We start from the raw sequence: 20,665 nt of genomic DNA, 5'->3' as shown, positions 1-20,665 counted from the left end.
AGAAAAAGCTGTAAAAATTTATGGCATAATATGACTTTCTCAGATAGTTGGTGTTGGCTGCTGTCAAATTATTATAATTTATTATTTATTAAATTTGTATACTTTCCTGTACCTGTAGATCTCAGGGCAGTTCACAACATAGAATTACAATATTAAAAAAACCGCAAAATACATTCCCACACAAAACATTTAAAAAGGCATCGGGTGTCAATCAGCCAAAGGTCTGGTTGAAGAGGAATGTTTTTGCCGGGCACCTAAAGGTATATTAGCCAAACCTCCCTGGCAAGAACATTCCACAAACAGGGAACCACTGCAGCAAAGGCCCATTCTCATGTTGCCATCTTCTGGACCTCGCGTGGAGGAGGAACACAAAGAAGGGCCTCAGATGATGTTCTCAGGGTTTATGTGGGACGCAGGTGGTGCTGTGGTCTAAGGCACTGAGCCTCTTGGGCTTGCCGATCAGAAGGTTGGTGGTTTGAATCCCCGCGATGGAGTGATCCCCATTGCTCTGTCCCAGCTCCTGCCAACCCAGCAGTTTGAAAGCACGCCAAAAAGTACAAGTACATAAATAGTTGCAGCTCTGGTGGGAAGGTAAACGGCATTTCCGTACACTGCTCTGCTTTCAGTGTTGCACCAAAAGGGGCTTAGTCGTGCTGGCCATATGACCCGGAAAGCTGTCTATGGAGAAACACCGGCTTCCTCGGCCTGAAAGCAAGATTAGTGCCACAACCCCATAGTCACCTTTGACTGGACTTAACCATCCAGGGGTCCTTTACTTTTACCTTTTTACCTATGGAGAGAAGTGTTGAGGTATTGCGATCCTCAGAAATTAAATGCACTTTGAATTGGATCTGGAAACTAATTGGCAGCCAGTGCAATCAGGCCATATGCTCAAACCGTCTTGCTCCACTGAGCAACCTGGCCACTGATTTCTGCACTAGCTGAAATTTCTGAACCATCTTCAGGCTGTCTTTCCTCTTTGTGGTTTCTAAACTTACAGCATGAGCAGCCTACATTCATGTAATTTTGTGGATTCACATAGAGATTCCTCCATCCCATTCCATGGCAGCATTCTGCTGCCACAATTAGACCTTAATTTGCAAAATCCATCTCTAGACATTCTTAAATATCTATTTAAGATATTTGCCTTTTCTTTTCCAATCTAGCTCCATCAATTTTTGAGAAGTGTCTCATTTAACAACAGTGCTGGGAACAGGATTTCCTTTGACCATAATTTGGAATTATTAGCAGAATTTGATGTTATCAATTGGATAGTTTCCTCAAATCAAACCTTTCACAGGGTGAAAATTGGGACTGTGGATCCTGACAGACCTTCGGACCGAGTCCTGACCATAAATGAAGATGCGATCACATGGCACAAGTGGTTTAACCAGGTAGGATCTGACTGTTGGCAGCTCTGGAGATTTCCCATTTTTGAATAGTACTGCCTCTCTGCGTGGAAGTGCAAAGCAAATTTCTGTGAACGATCGTGAGCTCTCTTTTAACACTTATGTTAGAAACCAGCCTTCTATACTGCACAATAAATTTAAGCAAATTGGGTATCACCCAATCAGTTTTCCAAAATCTGTCAAATATCCGAGAAGTGAATGTGGATAAAAGTAACAGAATTATTATTATTATTATTATTATTATTTTAAAAAGTTATACAAAACAATGAACTTGTAAAGGAAAAAATAATATGATGCATTGGAGTATATTGAATATTATGTTAAACGGAAAGTTCTTAATCCTATTTGTAAAATACATTGTGTTTTAAATAAATATAATTTGAATTATGAAATACTGTTCATGGGCAGGCAGGGGTAATTTATTCTTATGTTTACATCTATACCTTAATCAATATTACTTTTGTTATACAGTTTGGCATGAAAAAATAAACAGCAACAAAAATAAACAAATAATGAGTTATAAATATAGGCATAATACTACAAAATATACAAGCTTTGAATCACAACTTGTAAGATTGAACCCATTCATACATGAATGAAATGCCTTCTTGCTATAGAGAGTCTTGGGGTGGGGGGACGGGGACTAAATATGTGCCATGTGGTGTAGTGGTTAAGAGCGGTAGTCTCATAATCTGGGGAACCGGGTTCGCGTCTCCGCTCCTCCACATGCAGCTGCTGGGTGACCTTGGGCTAGTCACACTTCTTTGAAGTCTCTCAGCCCCACTCACCTCACAGAGTGTTTGATGTGGGGGAGGAAGGGAAAGGAGAATATTAGCCACTTTGAGCCTCTTTAAAGGGAGTGAAAGGCGGGATATCAAATGCAAACTCTTCTAATAATTTCATACTATGTATTCTCATTAGGCACAGCCTCTTTCTGTCTGTACAGAGAGTTGCCACCCTGGTTTTAGGAAGAAAGGGAGGGAGTCGGAGGCATCTTGCTGCTATGATTGCATCCCTTGCCCAGTAGGAGAGATTTCCAATCAGGAAGGTATGAAATATATTATTTAGGTTTATCAAAGGAATGGGTGTCATTCAGAGGAGTATGCTTATACAGTAACTGTGAATGCTTCAAGGTTACTTTTTTTGTTCCTTGAGTGATAGGTTTTGTTAAATGGTTTGGTGAGCTGGATCTAAGAAGAAGCTGCTGCTTAGGGAGAATCTGGTCCATGTGGTATCATTTTGACCTGGTGATTGTAAAGAAATTAATTCAATTAAAATCGCAATGCATTATTAGTAGTGCTGCTCTGCTGATATCTCACCAAAGAAATCACCATTCAAAGATGTTATTGAGGTACACCTCAAAATCGGGATTCTTAAATTCGTGTTGCTCCTTGGCTATAAACTACAAATCGTCTGTTTTTTGTTTTGTTTTATTTTCAAAAGGAAAAGTACATAAACAAAGAAATTTGCAGCTATATTTTGCTTTAGCAGCTATCATTCATGTTTTGTGAATGGCACTGCAACATCCTTTTACTTCGGTCTTTCTTTAAACACTACTTAGATGCTGCAGGAGATGAACAAAAGTCCCCCCTTTAATGATCATGGTCCTTCTGCCACATTTAGGTTGGCACTGTAATCTCAGGCTGCTTAAAAAATCATTGGTTTTAGTACTAATGATGCTGCTTAATATCACTGAGGCTCTAAACCACATTTGAGAGTACCAGCACTGAACATATATGAATTTGTACAAACAGTTTTGACTGCGTGAAAGAAACATTTTTATGCATCATGTTGAAATGTTATGGTGTATTTGTAAAATCAAGATCTGGCTTTTCTATTTCAGACATGAATGACTGCATTAAATGTGCTGATGAAAAGTATCCAAGCAAAAATCAGGATTTATGTATTCCTAAGTCTGTAACCTATTTGTCATATGGGGGACTGTTAGGACTTGGCTTAACCTGTTTTGCTCTAGCCTTTTCTTTCACCACTGCTCTGATGCTAGGAATATTTATAAAACACCATCACACTCCCGTCGTCAAAGCCAACAACCAGAACCTCACCTATACTCTCCTAATCTCTCTCCTGCTCTGCTTCCTTTGTGCACTGCTATTCATTGGGAAACCACAGAAGATGATGTGTCTCCTCCGACAAACTGCTTTTAGCATCATCTTCTCTGTGGCTGTTTCTTGTGTGTTGGCCAAAACTACCACAGTGGTCCTGGCTTTCTTAGCCACCAAACCTGGATCTAGGATGAGGAAATGGGTAGGGAAGAGGCTAGCCAACTCCATTGTGCTTTTCTGCTCTGTTATTCAAACTGGTATCTGTGCTGTGTGGTTGGCAACCTCTCCCCCCTTCCCAGATGTGGACATGCACTCAGTGAGTAAAGAAGTTGTCTTGGAATGTAATGAAGGGTCTGTGGCTATGTTTTCCAGTGTGCTGAGCTACATGGGCTTCCTGGCAATTGCCAGCTTCACTGTGGCTTTCTTTGCCAGGAAACTACCTGACAGTTTCAATGAAGCAAAGTTCATCACTTTCAGCATGTTGGTGTTTTGCAGTGTTTGGGTATCTTTTGTTCCAGCTTATATGAGCTCTAAGGGAAAATACATGGTTGCTGTGGAGATCTTCGCTATCTTAGCCTCCAGCGCTGGATTGCTAGGCTGCATCTTTTTTCCAAAATGTTACATTATTCTTTTGAGGCCTGAGCTGAACAATAAGGAACATCTAATGAAGAGGAAAGGCAGAATAATTTGAATATAGATTTAAATATAGCGCAGAAGCTGGTATGTGCATGTGCCTCTTATACATTGTGTCTACACTGCAGAATATTTCTAAGGGGTTTTTTCCTAAAATGTGACCTAGACAAATATTCACTCAAATTCCATCAATTTCCTCTAATTAAAAAATTCCAATGGAAAAGTGGAATCTTCCTGAATGGATACCATGTATTGAGTAAAGTACATTACATCAACTTATATTCACTTACATACTATGCCAACCAAACCTGGTGGTAGGTTGGAAATGCCAAAAAGGAAAACCTAAACATATGAGGCAAATGACCACCACATCACCTGCAGCCACATCACTAGTATAAACTACCCTGTTAAGGGGATTAAATGTTTAGGAAGAAAAAGGCTGTGATGAACACCAAATTATAATATAATATTTATATGATCTTACCCAAATACCAGATGTTAGAAGTGTATTTTTATACTGTAAACCATTCTGTGATAGTCTGATGCAGGTATATAAATTTAATAAATATATAAAAGTAAGATTCACTCATTTTCTGTGTTTTCAAATTCAACCATTTTGCAAAATAATTTGTGAAATAAGTGTGTACAGGAGAATGAAAGCTATCCAAATGTTAGACCTTCAACAGTCAGGCAGTGTTCACATGTTCCATATTCACAATCTGAGGACAGGTGGGGAGGATTATAGCCATTCGCATCTGTAATCATTAAAGTTGCGGCCTATTTGAACCAAATTATAAGTTGCTGTCTTGGGAGCGACAGGGTCATGGGGCCTTGGCATGCAGTTCTTAATACACTAAGTCAGTACAAGATATATGGAAATAAATCCCTTTTGTCAAAAGTGTATCAATTGTAGAAGGTTAGCTTCAGTGGTTTCCCTTCAATGGGATGAAATGTATGAAAAAAATAAAATAAGGATTCACCAGCTACAGCCATCCCTGCGTCTGGAAGGCTTGACTTCAGTTGTTTGTGCTGTGGTGGCCTCCTGTCTCATCTACTGCAATGTGCTTATGTGGGACCTACCTTGAGGATGGTCCAGAGACCTCAATTATTACAGACTGCATCTGCTAGGCTGGTAAGTGGGAAGCCTGATGGGATAATGTGTCACTGGTCCTGAAAGCAGTGCATTGGCAGCCAATGAGCTATTGGGCTTAATTCATGGTGTTAGTACTAGCATATGAAGTCCTAAATGGCCTGGGATCTAAGTACTTAAAAGTGTGCCTTCCCCAGTATCAACCATTTTGCACTCTATAATCGGAAGGTACAACTTTCTCTCACGTTGAATTTCAGGAGGGGGTGGGATCCTGTTTAATCTTTCCAAATCACATTGATTCAGCCTGGCATTTGTGAATCCTGTGAATCCTGTGTTATACCCTTACTTCATGCATATATTATAAAGAATGGATACAAGTTGAAATCGACTCCTGCATCTTAGAATCAATTCAGTTGGATGCCATGGTCTGTGGTATCAAAAGTTCTTGAGTGAATTGGGAGAATCAACAGGGTTACACTTTCTAATAACTAAGAAGGGAAATGTTTAAGCATGTAGGTAACAGGCCAATCCTCTACCAAAGCACTGTGTCCACATCCAGAGGGTTCATTATCTGAAAAATGACCCCCCACAAAATGATTATATGTTGCTCCGGATATCTACACAGGACTTGTATCAAGAGCGGTTCAGTATGAATAAGAGCAGCTTTACCCACAATATGCCTTGCCAATTTGTCAGAGCAGGCTCCTGAGTTTTTTGTTTTAATCACTGTAAAGATCCAGACACTCAAAGGAGAAGTATCAGTCCAGTTACTTTGTAGTGAGTGCAGCCTCCCTCCCACCCCAAGGTCTCAGTGTTTTGCTGACAGTGCTGGGAGCAATCATGTGGGATGCACTGGAAGTTTCCCAGGATGTGCTGGTGGGAGGTCAGAGGGCAATCTGACCACAATCCTGGACATTACTGGAATTTCAAAGGTGGAAGTGACATTCAGGGAGGATTTCCTGGAAGCAGAGGTCTGTCCTGGATCTTCAGCAAGCTCAACAATTTTGGGGTGTCCTGGCTTTTACTTTTTGAAATATGGGAGCCCTCCTTGACCATGACTCTTAATAGTTGCTACAGGGCCTGGTTACTGACCCCACATTTTTTCTTTTCCCTTTCCAGCCATCACCACTTTTTTGAAGCCATTTTACACATTGGAATTTTTTTTTAAATGACATGGTATATCACAAAATGGCCATATTGGGGACATCATATAATACAAAATAGCCATTGTGGGGAGGGGAGAATAATGACTTCAATGTAGGAGAGGCTGAGCTAATGCCAACAGGAAACATTGTTGTGGTTGTGGTGGTTGTTTTGAAAATAGTGTTGTCGTCTTTCTCATTTCAAACTTTTTTGCCCCTTCGTTTCCTAACTGAAAGAGAAAATCTGTGTCAAAAAAGAACTTTCCAGAGTATGAGACAAACAACTTTGTTCATTTGCACAGGGACTTTCCAATTTAAACTCAACAATTACATTTAATTTAACAACTGACTTCTCAATTAAAGGACAGTAATTAGTTCTGATAGTCATCCAAACCTCTGTGGAATTTGCATGGCCATTACCAAAACAAAGAGCAAAGACTGTGAAGGATGTCATAAATATACCCAATGCAATTCAGAGCTGGGGAGAAGGACTGGGGACAGGGGGAGGTTTACAGCTCTGATCTTGGCTATTCCACGCTTCAGGCTTATCAGGAAAATGTAAAACGTTCAAATCATGAAGTTTTAACCACAGAAGCTGTAGTTATTGTGCTATAAAAGCGGGGGGACTTTATGTGCAGAGGAAAGATTTGTACTGTATTGAGGATGGTAGTTTTAGTGCTCTTGCTGCTAACACTGTTTCCTCACATGGTATGCAAGGCTCACACTGTTCAGTGCAGTATGGTTTATCCACACTCTCCACTTCACACATATCATCAGTCAGGAGACCTCATCATCGGTGGTGTGGCTTATCATGCTGGCATCGTCACCAGTTTACTACCTTTTGAAGAAGAACCTTTGCCTGTGCTGATGGAACCAATTGTGTAAGGTCTTCATAACTGTTTGCTTTTCTTGTCTTTTTCAGACACTGGGATAACTACAGCCTTGAAACATTGGCATCTTGAGTTGAGTTGTAGGAAAAAACTAAAGTGTTTAAGGCAAGGGTTGAGGGTCTGGTGAGAAAAGGTAGCTTTATAAAATAAGTTACAGTCATTGCACACACAGAATATAAAAGCATAAAAATAAAGAAAGCATAGAATAACAAAAACAAAAACAAAACAAAACAAAACCCCCCACCCCAATTCCATTTAGATAAAGAGCAATAGTTCTTTATTACTTCCTTTCTCTTCTTGTTGTTATCGTATATCATATATCGTATATGTTATCGTATATTCCTTTGCAATCTCTGATGATTTTCACAAGCAGGTTGAAAACTGGCATTCTGTGTGGGTTTTGTACTCTTCCAAAAATCATATCGGTCAGGGACAGCCTCTGTACAACGCTTCCATAAACAAAATTAATCTCTGGTCTGTCCTTTATTTTTCTCAGGCTTACCAAATAAATCAAATGAATCAGGGGGCTCTGTCAGGTCAAACTTGCATTCCAACATTCCTTCTCTTTCGAACGATCCTGATTCTCCTCCCCCTGTCCTTCTTTCTCCGGCAAGCCTGTCTTGGCGAGACGCTATTTTTTAACTGCGTCATAAAAATTTTCCTCTTTCTCACCGTTCACCAGTCTTCTCTCCTGTTGTATTCCATCCCACACAGTTCTTAAAATCCTGCCTATGATTAGTAAAAACGCGACGATCTTGTTTCTATCTGGGGTGAAGGGTTATTAATATCACATCGTGCAAAGAAAAAAAGAGTTTTTTCCTCCACCCCCCTTCATTCCAAACATACAGTCTCCTTGTGGTGATTCATCAGAAGATTTACTTATCCATCCGTCACTCCTGGTTGCAGAGATCCATTAATCAGCAGTCTTATCTGTCGAGCTTTACTTGATGTATGTGCTTTCAGCTTCATTTCCAATCATATGTTTCTAATTCTAATTCCGAGCTGAAGCAACCAGCACGCGCTAATTGGAATCGGCGTCAGGAAGATCTGACTTCACTGAGGGCCTGTGCCAAGTGTTTGGCACCCCATCTCTCGGATCAGGGGGTGCATTGTGAACACCACTGGCAGGGCAGGCCCCCCCCCATATCCAGGGGTGGGTGGGAAGGCTGCATACTTCCCATAGCAGCCCCTTAGTACCTCGTATGGGTCAGAGAGATGTTATTGTCGGCCATCTTCCAACGCGCCACCTGGTGGCCCCCTTTTAAACAGTATTCCTTTTACAATTCTGTATAAAAATATTGTAGGTTCTAGCCTCAGTCTTTCTGCTAAGATAACATTAATAACTTGCTATCTTAGTTTCCAAAAGCCATTAACAGATTTACAGATTCATGTACAATAGATAAAATCTCACTCATCATATTTAAAATTATCACCAGGGCTTGATACCATATCTATCACCTTTAAACAATTTTCCTGCAATAGAGAAGCTACAATAAAGTTACTGAGCTTCCCCCATAAACAATCATTCCTAGGATTTTCTTTTAGTAAATTTGCTGCTTATTTTTCCAAATATGATAGGCTAATTTTGCTAATGCAATGCCTGGCGGTATATTTTGGAAACTGCTTTCTTTGGGTTATTAAACAAAATATTTTCAAACCACGATAACTCTTGATAAGTTGTCAATATCCTCACCACCCTCCTAATTTAAAATGTATAATTTCTGAGTATTCAAATAGTAATGGTGCTCATTGACATGTTGAAAAGTTTTTTGTGTGCTTTTATCCAGTCTCTTTGCATACTGTACACCATGATACATCTATTGGTGAAAATATGCTAATTGTCCATTGTTGAAATTTCAATGTAAACACTGGTGTTGTTTATCTAAATATATATACCTTATAAATGCTGTAATACTTGCTTTTTGAAAAAAGTAGGTACAGAAGACCGTGACATTGTTTTTTTTAAGTGTGGAATAACTTTCTGAAACAGAATCTCACTTTCATTTCAGTGTAGTCTCTAAGCATTACCAACACATCCTGGCTTTGGCTTTTGCAGTAAAGGAGATAAATGAAAACTCTCTGATCTTACCCAATCTCACTCTGGGCTTCCACATCTATGACAGTTATAACAACGCAAGGAGGACTTATCATGCCACAATGCTGCTTCTATCAGCACTGGAGAGATTTATCCCTAACTACCTATGTGACAAGCAAAAAAATCTAATAGCAGTTGTTGGAGGACTGGATGCCCAAATTTCCATTCACGTGGCAACTCTCTTGAGTAACTATAAGGTTCCACAGGTAGGAATCTCTCTGTCTGTAGGTGAGTGGGTGTAACATGGGGAGTTAACACATATATTCTTAGACATACTGCATTTCATATTCTATGATTCAAAGATGTTAATGTGTGCCTTGCAAAAAAAGAGACAGACTTATTTTTTCCATGCATCTCAGAGCCAAACTTGAAAAACAAGAAGTTTAGTCCGATGTTGCTGATAGAGTTTTTATGATGTTGCCAGTTCTGCTGTTTCTTTTGTTTTATTGTTTCGATTGTATTAAATTCAGGAGGTTAAAAGAGGGCTTAAACTGTAGAAGAAAATATTCTTCATAGTACATTCACCATTGCGGGGAAAATTAAGTGCAAATAGGACTACATAAAAACCATCAATGTATGGAAGAACCACACCTTGCCAGGTGAACTCTGCATGTAATTTAAAGAAAATCAAGTGCTCAGAACTTGAGTAACTAATATCAAGGCAACAAGGAGAGTTCAAGGGAGATAAGCATTCACTATTTATGTGGACATCCAGGTAGACACAATTAGGAGGAAACACAGTTAGCGGCAAGGGAAAGCTATGTGTAGTTGGACATGCACTCTGGATTGTAAGAATGCTGATTTCAAAAAAGCTTAAAGAACTACTAGGTGAGATCTCATGGTCAGAAATACTCAGAGAGAAGGGAGCCCAAGATGGATGGGAGTTTCTTAAAGGTGAAATACGGAAGGCACAAATGCAGATGATTCCAACAAGAAAGAAATGGGGGAGGCACCTAGAAACCAATGTAGCTGCATAAGGAGCTTACAGATGAGCTGAGTTTTGTTTCTGGTTTGTTTGTTTTTTAAATCCTCTTGTCCCCTTTAGCCCCCATACTCCACAAATAACTGTTCTAGGTTTAGGGAGCAGTGCTTTCCCTTGAGGTGAGCGGGAATCAACAAAATGTAATTCCCTATCTTGTTAACATATGGCTTTCATCTGAAAAGGGAACAACCTACATGGATATGTTTTAAAACCTTCAATATACCTACATGGATATGTTTTAAAACCTTCAATATACTATATATATCTGATTATTATTGCCTTCTTCATCTCTTCAGCTCATATATGGCTCTGTCCCATTGTTGAATGATAGAAACCTAGGACTTTCTTTCTACCAGATGGTACCCCATGAAGCCCTTCAGTACAAAGGGATTCTTTCTTTGCTTCTGCATTTCAGGTGGATATGGATTGGGGTCCTTGTAATGGATAATGAAAATGGTGAAAGATTTTTGCAAGCTGTTTTGCCAGTATTTAACCAGAGAGGTGTCTGCTTTGACTTTAAAATAAGAGTCCCTATGTTAACTTCTGGCTCTGAACTGGATGAAATGTTAGAAGATGGGACAAGGATACACAATATAATAATGAAAAGTACAACCAATGTAGTTGTGTTTTATGGTGAATCTAATTCCATGGTGTTTTTGAGATGGCTTCCCTATTATTCGAGAACTCCACCAAGCCTACCAAAGGGCTTAGTGTGGATATCAACAGCTGAAATGGAGCTCACTTCCTTGGGTTACCAAAAGAATTGGGAAACAGAAATATTCCATGGTGTCCTGTCCTTCACAATTCATTCCAGTTACGTCCCCAATTTCAAACCATTTCTTGAGAGCCGAAATCCTTCCATTACAAAAGAAGATGGTTTTATCAAGGACTTCTGGCAACAGACATTTAGTTGTGTATTCTCAGATCCAGATGTGGAAGATGTGGAAGGGGATATTTGCACTGGGGAGGAAAAACTGGAGAGCCTTCCAGCACCATTCTTTGAGATGGGAATGAATGGCCACAGCTACAGCATCTACAATGCTGTCTATGCTGTAGCCCATGCTTTACATGACAAGTCTTCATTTAGATTCAGAGCAAAGGAAGGCAAAGGAGTCCAGAAGTATCAGAATCAACAGTTTGGGCAGGTAATAGGCTCAAGTGACAGAGCATTGCAACTGTATAATCTATCTCTGAATTCCAAAGAGTTAGCACATTTATCATGAATATTTTCTCACTCAGAATGTTGTACCCAACATTCAATTTTGTTATGAAAGCCCCAGCTGTGTCCGTTTCTAAATTCTGGCTTTTTCCTTATTCAAACTAGATCCATCACTTTCTCAGAAGTGTGTCCTTTAACAACAGTGGAGGAGACAAGATTTCTTTTGACCAAAATGGGGAGTTAGTGGCTGGATTTGATATAATCAACTGGATTGTTTCTTCAAACCAATCATTTCACAGAGTGAAAGTTGGGAGTGTAGATGCCAACCAAGTGTTCAGTATCAATGCGAATGCTATTACATGGTACGACTGGTTTAACCAGGTAGGCCCCAATTGTTAGCCATTTGAGTAGCATTGCCACTCATCTTCCAAGCCCCAGTACAGGGAAGCTAAGTGAACAGCAACACTTTGAAGTGTACCCCAACTCCCACTGAATTCTGGGAGACTCGGGTTATTCCTGCACACAATATTGTCAATTGACCTCTCCCAGAGGGAAAATGATCAGCAACACTTTGAGGAGCACCCTGGTTCCCATCAATTTATGTGAGAGCCAGGACATGGTGGAGGGGCCATGAGGCAGCAATTCCTGTTTTGCCTCAGGTGGTAAAATAGGATGAGCTGCCTCTGACTCCATTCAGAGATGGAGTCTCTTGAAAAGAGGTATGACTTTAGTAACAAATGAAATGTTCACACAAAGGAAAGGATTCTAATCTCATCATTCTGAACATTATTTTTCTGCTCTCTCTTTTATGGATTAGTCCCAGCCTCTTTCATTATGTACTGAGAGGTGCCACCCAGGTTTTAGGAAGAAAGTGAAAGAGGGAAAGCCATTTTGCTGCTATGATTGCATCCCATGTCCAGAAGGGAAGATTTCAGATCAGGAGGGTAAGTATCTGATATATGAGATCACTTGAATCAGGGTATTAAAGACAGATCCAGTCAATAAAAATGACGGTGCCTTCTGTGTATCTATATAATGGGTAGTTCTGCTGATATCTTAGCAGAGAAGAAAACTTTCAAAGGTAGTGTTTAGTATCACCTACACATTGAGGTTTCAAACATATTACCTGTTTGTTTGCTTTTTTTAAATTGAAGTTTGTGATTCCCCTCCCCCCCAACTTAGCTAATCTGGTTCATGCATTTGTGAAATGGACACTTCACTTTTGTAATGTAGCTTAAGGGGCCCTGCCTTCAAAGAATTTCACTTCCTTCAGTGGATGTGAAATAAGGAGATCACTCTGTGATCATCCAGGACGACATCGTTTTCATCATTTTGTTTTCTACATGTCTGTTTGTCTGTGTATTTACCGTATATATATTTAATTTATTTCTCCCTCCCCCACCTCATCTCCTCTCTTTCCCATGCCTGAACTTTTTCGTAACCCCTAGAGGGCTATGAAGAACAACCACCATTGACTTGTTGGTGTGGCTGGAAACCGTAAATGCTCAAAAATTGATTAATGAAGGAAGAAGGGGAAAATAAACAGAATACAAGAACCAATCAAAATGTATCAATTACCAAATATATGGTTCTTACATATTTTATGGTCATGACCTAAGATTAGATCATATTGTGACCAGGTATTAACTGAAATAAATGTCACAATGTGGTATGAAGTGTCAAGAGATGCTCAGCGTAGCTTTAGAGCTACAAAAACACTGGCATTGCGATAGCATATGAACATAGAATCTTATCTGACAGGAAAGAGCAATTTCAGCATGTTGCTGAGACTAAGGCTACATGTTTTCTTTTATAGACATGAATGACTGTAATAAATGTTCAGATGAAGAATATCCAAACAAGAACCAGGACATGTGTATTCCCAAGGTTATAAGCTTCTTGTCTTATGAAGAACCTTTGGGCATTAGCTTAGCTTGCTTTGCTCTTTCATTTTCTTTGATCACTGCTCTGGTTCTGGGAACATTTATGAAGCACCACAACACAGCCCTTGTCAAAGCCAACAACCGAGACCTCACCTACACTCTCCTCATCTCACTCCTACTCTGCTTTCTTTGTGCATTGCTATTTATTGGCCGACGTGACAAGACGACCTGTCTCCTTCGACAAACTGCTTTTGGCATCATCTTCTCAGTAGCTGTTTCCTGTGTGTTGGCAAAAACCATCACAGTGGTTCTAGCTTTCATGGCTACTAAACCAGGATCCAGGATAAGGATGTGGGTGGGAAAGAGACTGACCAATTCCGTTGTTATTTCCTGTTTTCTTATTCAAGCAGGCATCTGTATTGTGTGGCTGGGATCCTCACCCCCCTTCCCAGATGTTGATATGCACTCAATGGCTAAGGAAGTTGTTCTAGAGTGTAATGAGGGATCTGTGACTATGTTTTACTGTGTTCTGTGCTACATGGGCTTCCTGGCTCTTGTCAGCTTCACTGTGGCCTTCTTTGCCAGGAAGTTACCTGACAGTTTCAATGAAGCAAAATTCATCACTTTCAGTATGCTGGTCTTTTGCAGTGTCTGGGTATCCTTTGTTCCAACCTACCTCAGCACAAAGGGAAAACACATGGTAGCTGTGGAGATCTTCTCTATCTTAGCCTCTGGTGCTGGTCTTCTGGCTTGCATCTTTGCTCCCAAATGCTACATTATTTTGTTGCGACCTGAGTTGAACAACAAGGAACATCTAATAAGAAATAGGGCCTGAAGAATTTGCATCTCTTCATCATACTTTTTAGTTTTTAATTCTATAGTTGTTCTATGTAGATTTTCCAACAGACTTCCACATTCTTCTAATATGAAATTTTAATTTGGGAAACTGAATTAAGATTTGTAAGGGGGAAAGATTGTGTCTGTATCCCATCCCTCCATTGTACTGTCTTTTTTTGCTTTTCAGCAATTTTTGCTGCTGCCACCTGCCCCACCCCCGGCAAGGTGCTTTTTGAATGTTAAGAAGTCAGCTGAAAACAATCTCACTCTCAAAGTGTCCTGAATCATGTTGTCTCCAAACTTTTGATGGTGGTGTGTAATGCTTGTCACGTTGTTAAAAACAATCCTCTATACTTTCCAGAGAATGTTAATATGTAGCTAAAGTGTGAGAGAAAACCTTTCTTTAGAATATAACAAACAACCATTCCTTTTTTTCTGGGGGTACTCATGGGTTATGAGCTACCGGCACATGTTTTTCTAAGAAGAAAAGTGCTGCAAATGTTTCTTAATTCCAAAAGGACTCCAAATCCTTCGCTTAAGAATTGCCTTTGATGTAATAATTAACTACACAATTACCTAGTCAGAAGGACAGTAATTAGTTACTATGTGCAACCAAACCCTTGTGGAGTTTCAGTTGCCACTAGGAAAACAAAGAACAAAGACTGTGAAGGTCATCCTAAATATCCCAGTACCAGTCAGATATAAAGAGAGGGATTGGGAACAGGCAAAAGCCTACAGTGGTGATCTTTGTTATTCCAGGCTTCAGACCTCTCAGGGAAATGCAAAATGTTCAACGTGTCTAGTTTTAATGGCAGAGGTTTAATGCTTCTGCTGTAAAAGAAAATATAGGTTTTTATATATAGAGGGAAGATTTGCTCTTGTACCGAGGATGGCGATTTTAATCATTTTCCTGCTGGTCCTGTTTCCTTGCATGACATGCAAGGCACATATTGTTCAATGTAATATCTATTATCCACAGCCTCCTCTTCACACATTTCACCATCCAGGAGATGTCATCATTGGTGGAGTTGCTTATCATGCTGGATTCATCATCAGTGAAATACACTTCATGGAAGAACCCCGGCAAAAACTGGGAGAACAATTTGTGTATGGCCTTACTGACTGTTTACTTTTCCTCCTATGTATTTTATTCACTTATTTTATTTAACAAACTATTGTCACAGGGTGAATGGGTGCTATTGCTGCAGCCTTAGAAATCTGGCTGCTTGGCTTGGGCTGTAGGGAAAACATCACTGCACTTCCTGAAGCAGTAGGCAATATTGTGCCCATGAGATGTTGTTGAACTGAACTAGAAGTTCAGGATGTCCAATGGGCAGGTATTAGGGAGTTGTGGTACAAAAAGCATTTGGAGGAGGGCAGCACATTGGCTACCCCCGAGTTAGTGGGCGGGTATATTATATATACCTACGGACGTATTACAATATATGAGTATGTGTGTTGGTGTATGTATATACAGTCATACCTCTGTTTATATATCCCTTTGGATATGTAATCTTCGGGTTACAGCCACGGCAAACCTGGAAGTGTATGCTTCTGGGTTCTACCGTGTGTGCAGAAGTGCTCAATCACGCTGCGCATGTGTGCAGAGTGCACCTCTATTTATGTAGTTTTCGGGGTGCAAACAGACCCCCAGAACAAATTAAGTTTGTATCCGGAGGGTCCACTGTACATCTGTATTTGCCATTGATAGATAAGGCACATTTCCCGCCATAGTTACTCTCTTCTCTACTTGTGTCTTCCTATTCATCTCCTCTCTTACCTCAGATGGCTGGCTTTCCTTCTTTTAATCAATTTTCTTCCTTCCTTAATAAAATTGGACTTCTCAAAAAGTTTGCTTGAGGCTTGTTTAGTCCTTTTTACTCTATAGGTTTTTTTATTTAAAACTTCTTTTGTCCCTATTAAGGAGACTTGCATGCTAATACAAAACTAATGGAGCAATCCTATGTGCAAGAAGCTGGTGTAAAGCAAACTGGTATAAATTAAAGCAGCATAAAGTTACATCAGATCTAATGCAGCAGAAAAGCAGCTACTAATGCCCTACCTAAGCCTGGGAGAGGGAAAACAAAGAATTTAAAAATGGTATTCTATGCCAGGTTGCCAGGTAATGCGACTAAGCAGAACATGCTTATGATCCAGTTTAATGCCCTCCCTCTGTAGTCCCATGCCGCCATGCTCCCAGTATGTCCACGTTTCAGATTTAAACTGTTCAGGCAGCTCAAACTCAGGTGGCTCAATATGGGCATCTTGAAACCCTATAAAGAACAACCCTGCAAAGAAAAGCCAGTAAATAAAATTTCAAGGGAAAAGAAAGCATTATGTTCACCAGCATGTTTATCAGAGATTTCTTAAGCCCATGGTGAATATTCTCCCCTTGTCTCTATTCGGCTATGCTTTTAGTTTTATTTTGTATTTTCAAAAAAAGAAAAAGCTAACGATGAAATATTATAGAGTGTGTGATCTTCTAAATGTGACCACTCCTATACTTCAGCCTTTATATTTATGTAGGCCAACATAGAAACATTATATATAAATACTGTAATGGTTAATTATTGATAAAGGAGACCCAGAACACAGCAGCAATAACTAAACTAAGTTTGGAATAACATTCTGATACAGAATCTCACTCTTATTCCAGCACAGTCAGTAAGCATTACCAGCATATCCTGGCTTTGGCATTTGCAGTAAAAGAGATCAATGAAAACCCTCAGATTTTACCCAATCTCACAGTGGGCTTCCATATCTATGACAGCTATAACAATGCAAGGAAGACTTATGATGCCACAATGAGACTTCTATCATCATTGGAAAGAGTCATCCCTAACTACCTATGTGACAGCCAGAAAAATCTAATAGCAGTTGTTGGAGGACTGGATGTCCAAATTTCCATTAATGTGGGAACTCTCTTGAATAACTATAAAATTCCACAGGTAGGACAGCTCTGCCTGCTTGTGTGTGTGTGTGTGTGTGTGTGTGTGTGTTGGGAATTTAACACTCATATTCTTAGTCCCACCATTTTTCCTATTCTATTGAGACATTACCTTGGTTTGCAAACAGTCTGGTTTGCATACATTTTGGATTACAAACATGTCAAACCCTGAAGTGCCTGTCCCGGTTTGCAAACTTTTTTTGGATTACAATCCTTTTTTGGGGGGGATTACGAACAAATTTTGGGGGGAGGCCCCATTGGCAAAAGCGTGCCTTGGGTTACAGCCTGTTTTGGTTTACAAACGGACCTCCAGAACAGATTATGGTTGTAGACCAAGGTACCACTGTACTGGGCACCTTGAAAGCAATGAATCAAGCTTCATATTTTTAGAAATCACACTTCCAAACTGGAAAAATGAGATTCTAATCTGCTGTTGATCATACCATTTTTTAATGTTCTGAGTACTGCTGCTTCTTTTGTTTTATTGGTAGGATTATATTTAATTAAAGATGAGTTAACTGATGAGATGAAAAAACAAAAGAAAATACACATTATGATTCATTCATAATTCAGAAAAAGTGTAAATACAGTTCAGAACTATATAAAAATAGCCTATATAAAAAGGGACCCCACGCTGCCAAGTGAATGCTGAATAAAATTTGAAGCAAAGCTATAGTGCTCTGAACTTTGGTAACTGATATCCAAGCAACAGGGAAAGTTTAAATGGGATAAAGGGGGTATTGCATGTGTACACCCAGATATGGGCAAGAGGAAGATTGGCCTCTCCTGAAACCTGGGATAATTCTTTTGTGCACCTATAGCATGTTATATAGAAATACAGAATATAGGAATTATAGTAAAACATCAAGAACCTTCACTGTCCTGATTATGATTATTTTTTACAGACTGTTCTATGAATTTTTTTTTTAATTTTTTTTTGGCAAGAGAATTGCTGTTGGTGAGTGGTAGAGCATCCACTTTGCATGAAGAAGACTCCAAGTTCAATCCCCTGCATTTCCTAGTAGGACTGTCTGAAATTCTGCAAAGCCACTGCTGTCCTGGAGATAGATGGGCAGATGGTCTGAGTTGGTATGAGGCAGCTACTTAAATTCCAATATAGCTGGAGTTATGATTTCTCATGTAGACCGTACAAAACCTTTGACAGAAGTTAGCTCCCAAATACAAACTCATTACTGCAAAATATTTTGAAAACCTTGCTCTCAGAAAGATGTGATTTAGCAATTGAAGAATGAAAAATAATAACAGTACAGTGGTACCTTGGCTTTCGAACGGCTTGGCTCCCGAACAAATTGGCTCCCGAACGCCGCAAACCCGGAAGTAAGTGTTCCGGCTTGCAAACATTTTTTGAAAGCCGAACATCCGATGTGGCTTCCGATTGAGCGCAGGAAGCTCTTACAGCCAATCAGAAGCCAGGCCTTGGTTTTTGAACAGCTCCAGGAATCGAACGGACTCCTGGAATGGATTAAGTTTGACAACCAAGGCATCACTGTACATGAAGTACCTAGTACAATCAATGTCCTTAAGTCAATCTATTCACTTTCAGTCACCACTCCCTATCTGGAGAATGAGAGTAATAAAAGTCCTCCTACGTTTTACTTGTAAAGCTTGCTAATGTGTTTATAGGGGTTCCAATTGTACCACCCTGTATTAACAAAAAGCATACATCAGTGGAACATGTAGAGGGTCCATTTTTTGCTATTCCTCTTGCCCCCTGTAGCCCCCACACACCACAGATTCCTTCTCTGGAACATTACTCAATGCTCTCAAAAAAGATTTGAGTGGTGGTTGCTTGGGGGAGGGAGGAGGGAAATAGCCAAAATTGATTCCCTGTTTTGCTGACAGTACTAGATTCCAAAAGGGGAACAACACTAGATTCTAACCTACCTTAATTGTTTGGAAACCTTTAAGATGCAACATACATTCTATTTTTACTATCTTTTTTCTTCTCCCCCAATCTCTCTCCAGCTCATATATGGCTCTGTCCCATTGATGAACGATAGAAACCTCGGACTTTCTTTCTACCAGATGGTACCCCATGAAGCCCTTCAGTACAAAGGGATTCTCTCTTTGCTTCTTCATTTCAGATGGATATGGATTGGGTTCCTTGTAATAGATAATGATAGTGGTGAAAGATTGTTACAAACTGTTTTGCCAATGTTTTCCCAGAGAGGTGTCTGTTTTAACTTCATAAAAAGAGTCCCTTTGATAAGATCTGTCTCTAAACTGAACAAAATGCTAGAAGATGGGTCAGAAATACATAATGCAGTAATGAGCAGTACAACCAATGTAGTTGTGTTTTATGGTGAATCAAATTCCATAGTGTTTTTAAGATGGATTCCATATTTTGCAGAATATCCACCAAAGCTACCCAAAAGTATAGTGTGGATAACAACAGCCCAAATGGAACTCACTTCACAATTTTATCAAAGGGACTGGGAAACAGAAATATTCCATGGTGTCCTCTCCTTCACAATTCACTCTAATGATGTACCAAATTTCAAACAATTTATTAAGAGTCGAAATCCTTTCAGAACAAAAGAAGATGGTTTTATCAGGGACTTCTGGCAACAAGCCTTTGGCTGTGTATTCCCAAACACTAATGTGGTAGATGTGGAGGGGAATATATGCACCGGGGAGGAGAAACTGGAGAGCCTTCCAGCACCATTCTTTGAGATGGGCATGAATGGCCACAGCTACAGCATCTACAATGCTCTATATGCTGTAGTCTATGCTTTGCAAGATATGTCCTTACAAGCAATGGAGGACAGAAGGGGACAGAAGTATCAGTTGTGGCAGGTAATAGGCTCATTATTGTCAGATGGCAGAGCACTACAACTGTGCTACAATAGATCCAAATATATGTAATAAAACTGTCTCCCCAAACTCTGACCATCCTCATATTTTCAACTCCCCTTCATTTCCCATCCCAGACCACCAGCCTTCTCTCATTTTGAGCACATTAACAGTATGCATTTTTATTATGTTCCTGATTTATGTAGGCTATCTTTAAGCGTTCTTTAGGTTATTGAAATGGTATGCAGTTATCGCTTTAGGAACTCTTCTTCTTATCCTTCCTTATCTTCTTGAGTGGTCTCCATCTGACTGTTTGATCCTTTTAATCAGCCAGGTCCAGCCAGTGGACAGTGTCCTCCAGATATTGTTAAACTACAGTTCCCATCAACCCAGACTATTGTCCATGCTGTTTAGGGCTGATAACTTTTCTAATAAAAAGACATCTGTTGAGTTCCACATTGGCTAGTTCTATTCTATATTGTGCATTATGGTTGCCATCTGATTAAGACTTTAATGAATCTGACTAACTCCCAAGGACAGCCTTTCTGGGAGTGGATATACATGAGCATGCATGCCTATGAAATCACTTTTCTAAAAAAAAACACCCCACATTACATGGTGTAAGAAGTAGGCTTTTTCACACTGTGTAAACCCAAAGTACAAGCACGTTGAGTTTGGGTGGTGGTGGAGTGGAGGGCAGCACCTGAGAGATGTGGGGAGC

At 39.8% G+C, this 20,665-nt stretch overlaps 2 protein-coding genes across 4 annotated transcripts in view; both read left to right on the top strand.

Annotated features, from left to right (window-relative positions):
• Positions 1–4,627, top strand: part of LOC310692301 (vomeronasal type-2 receptor 26-like) — a 30,870-nt gene extending 26,243 nt beyond the window's left edge. For 2 of the 3 annotated variants that reach the window (XM_083473015.1, XM_083473016.1), the window contains 3 exons: positions 1,167–1,394; positions 2,331–2,457; positions 3,253–4,627. In XM_083473015.1, the coding sequence (XP_083329141.1) occupies positions 1,167–1,394; positions 2,331–2,457; positions 3,253–4,163 (1,266 nt within the window). In that variant the 3' untranslated portion in view covers positions 4,164–4,627. The remainder of the gene's footprint in view (positions 1–1,166; positions 1,395–2,330; positions 2,458–3,252) is intronic. The other variant, XM_083473014.1, reaches the window with a different exon arrangement.
• Positions 4,628–6,967: 2,340 nt separating this feature from the next.
• LOC310692306 (vomeronasal type-2 receptor 26-like) lies at positions 6,968–16,006 on the top strand (the record flags this gene model as incomplete). The annotated part of the gene is made up of 5 exons (XM_083473024.1): positions 6,968–7,218; positions 9,237–9,528; positions 11,629–11,844; positions 12,281–12,407; positions 13,280–16,006. The coding sequence occupies 5 exons, from the start codon at positions 6,968–6,970 to the stop codon at positions 14,179–14,181; spliced, it is 1,788 nt and encodes a 595-aa protein (XP_083329150.1). The 3' UTR covers positions 14,182–16,006.
• Positions 16,007–20,665: the final 4,659 nt, after the last annotated feature.

Source organism: Podarcis liolepis (assembly GCF_965112155.1).
Source record: "Podarcis liolepis genome assembly, chromosome: 13".
Classification (NCBI taxonomy): Eukaryota; Metazoa; Chordata; class Lepidosauria; order Squamata; family Lacertidae; genus Podarcis; species Podarcis liolepis.
The sequence above is the reverse complement of the archived record's forward strand: the minus strand, read 5'-3'. Positions and strand labels throughout refer to the sequence as shown.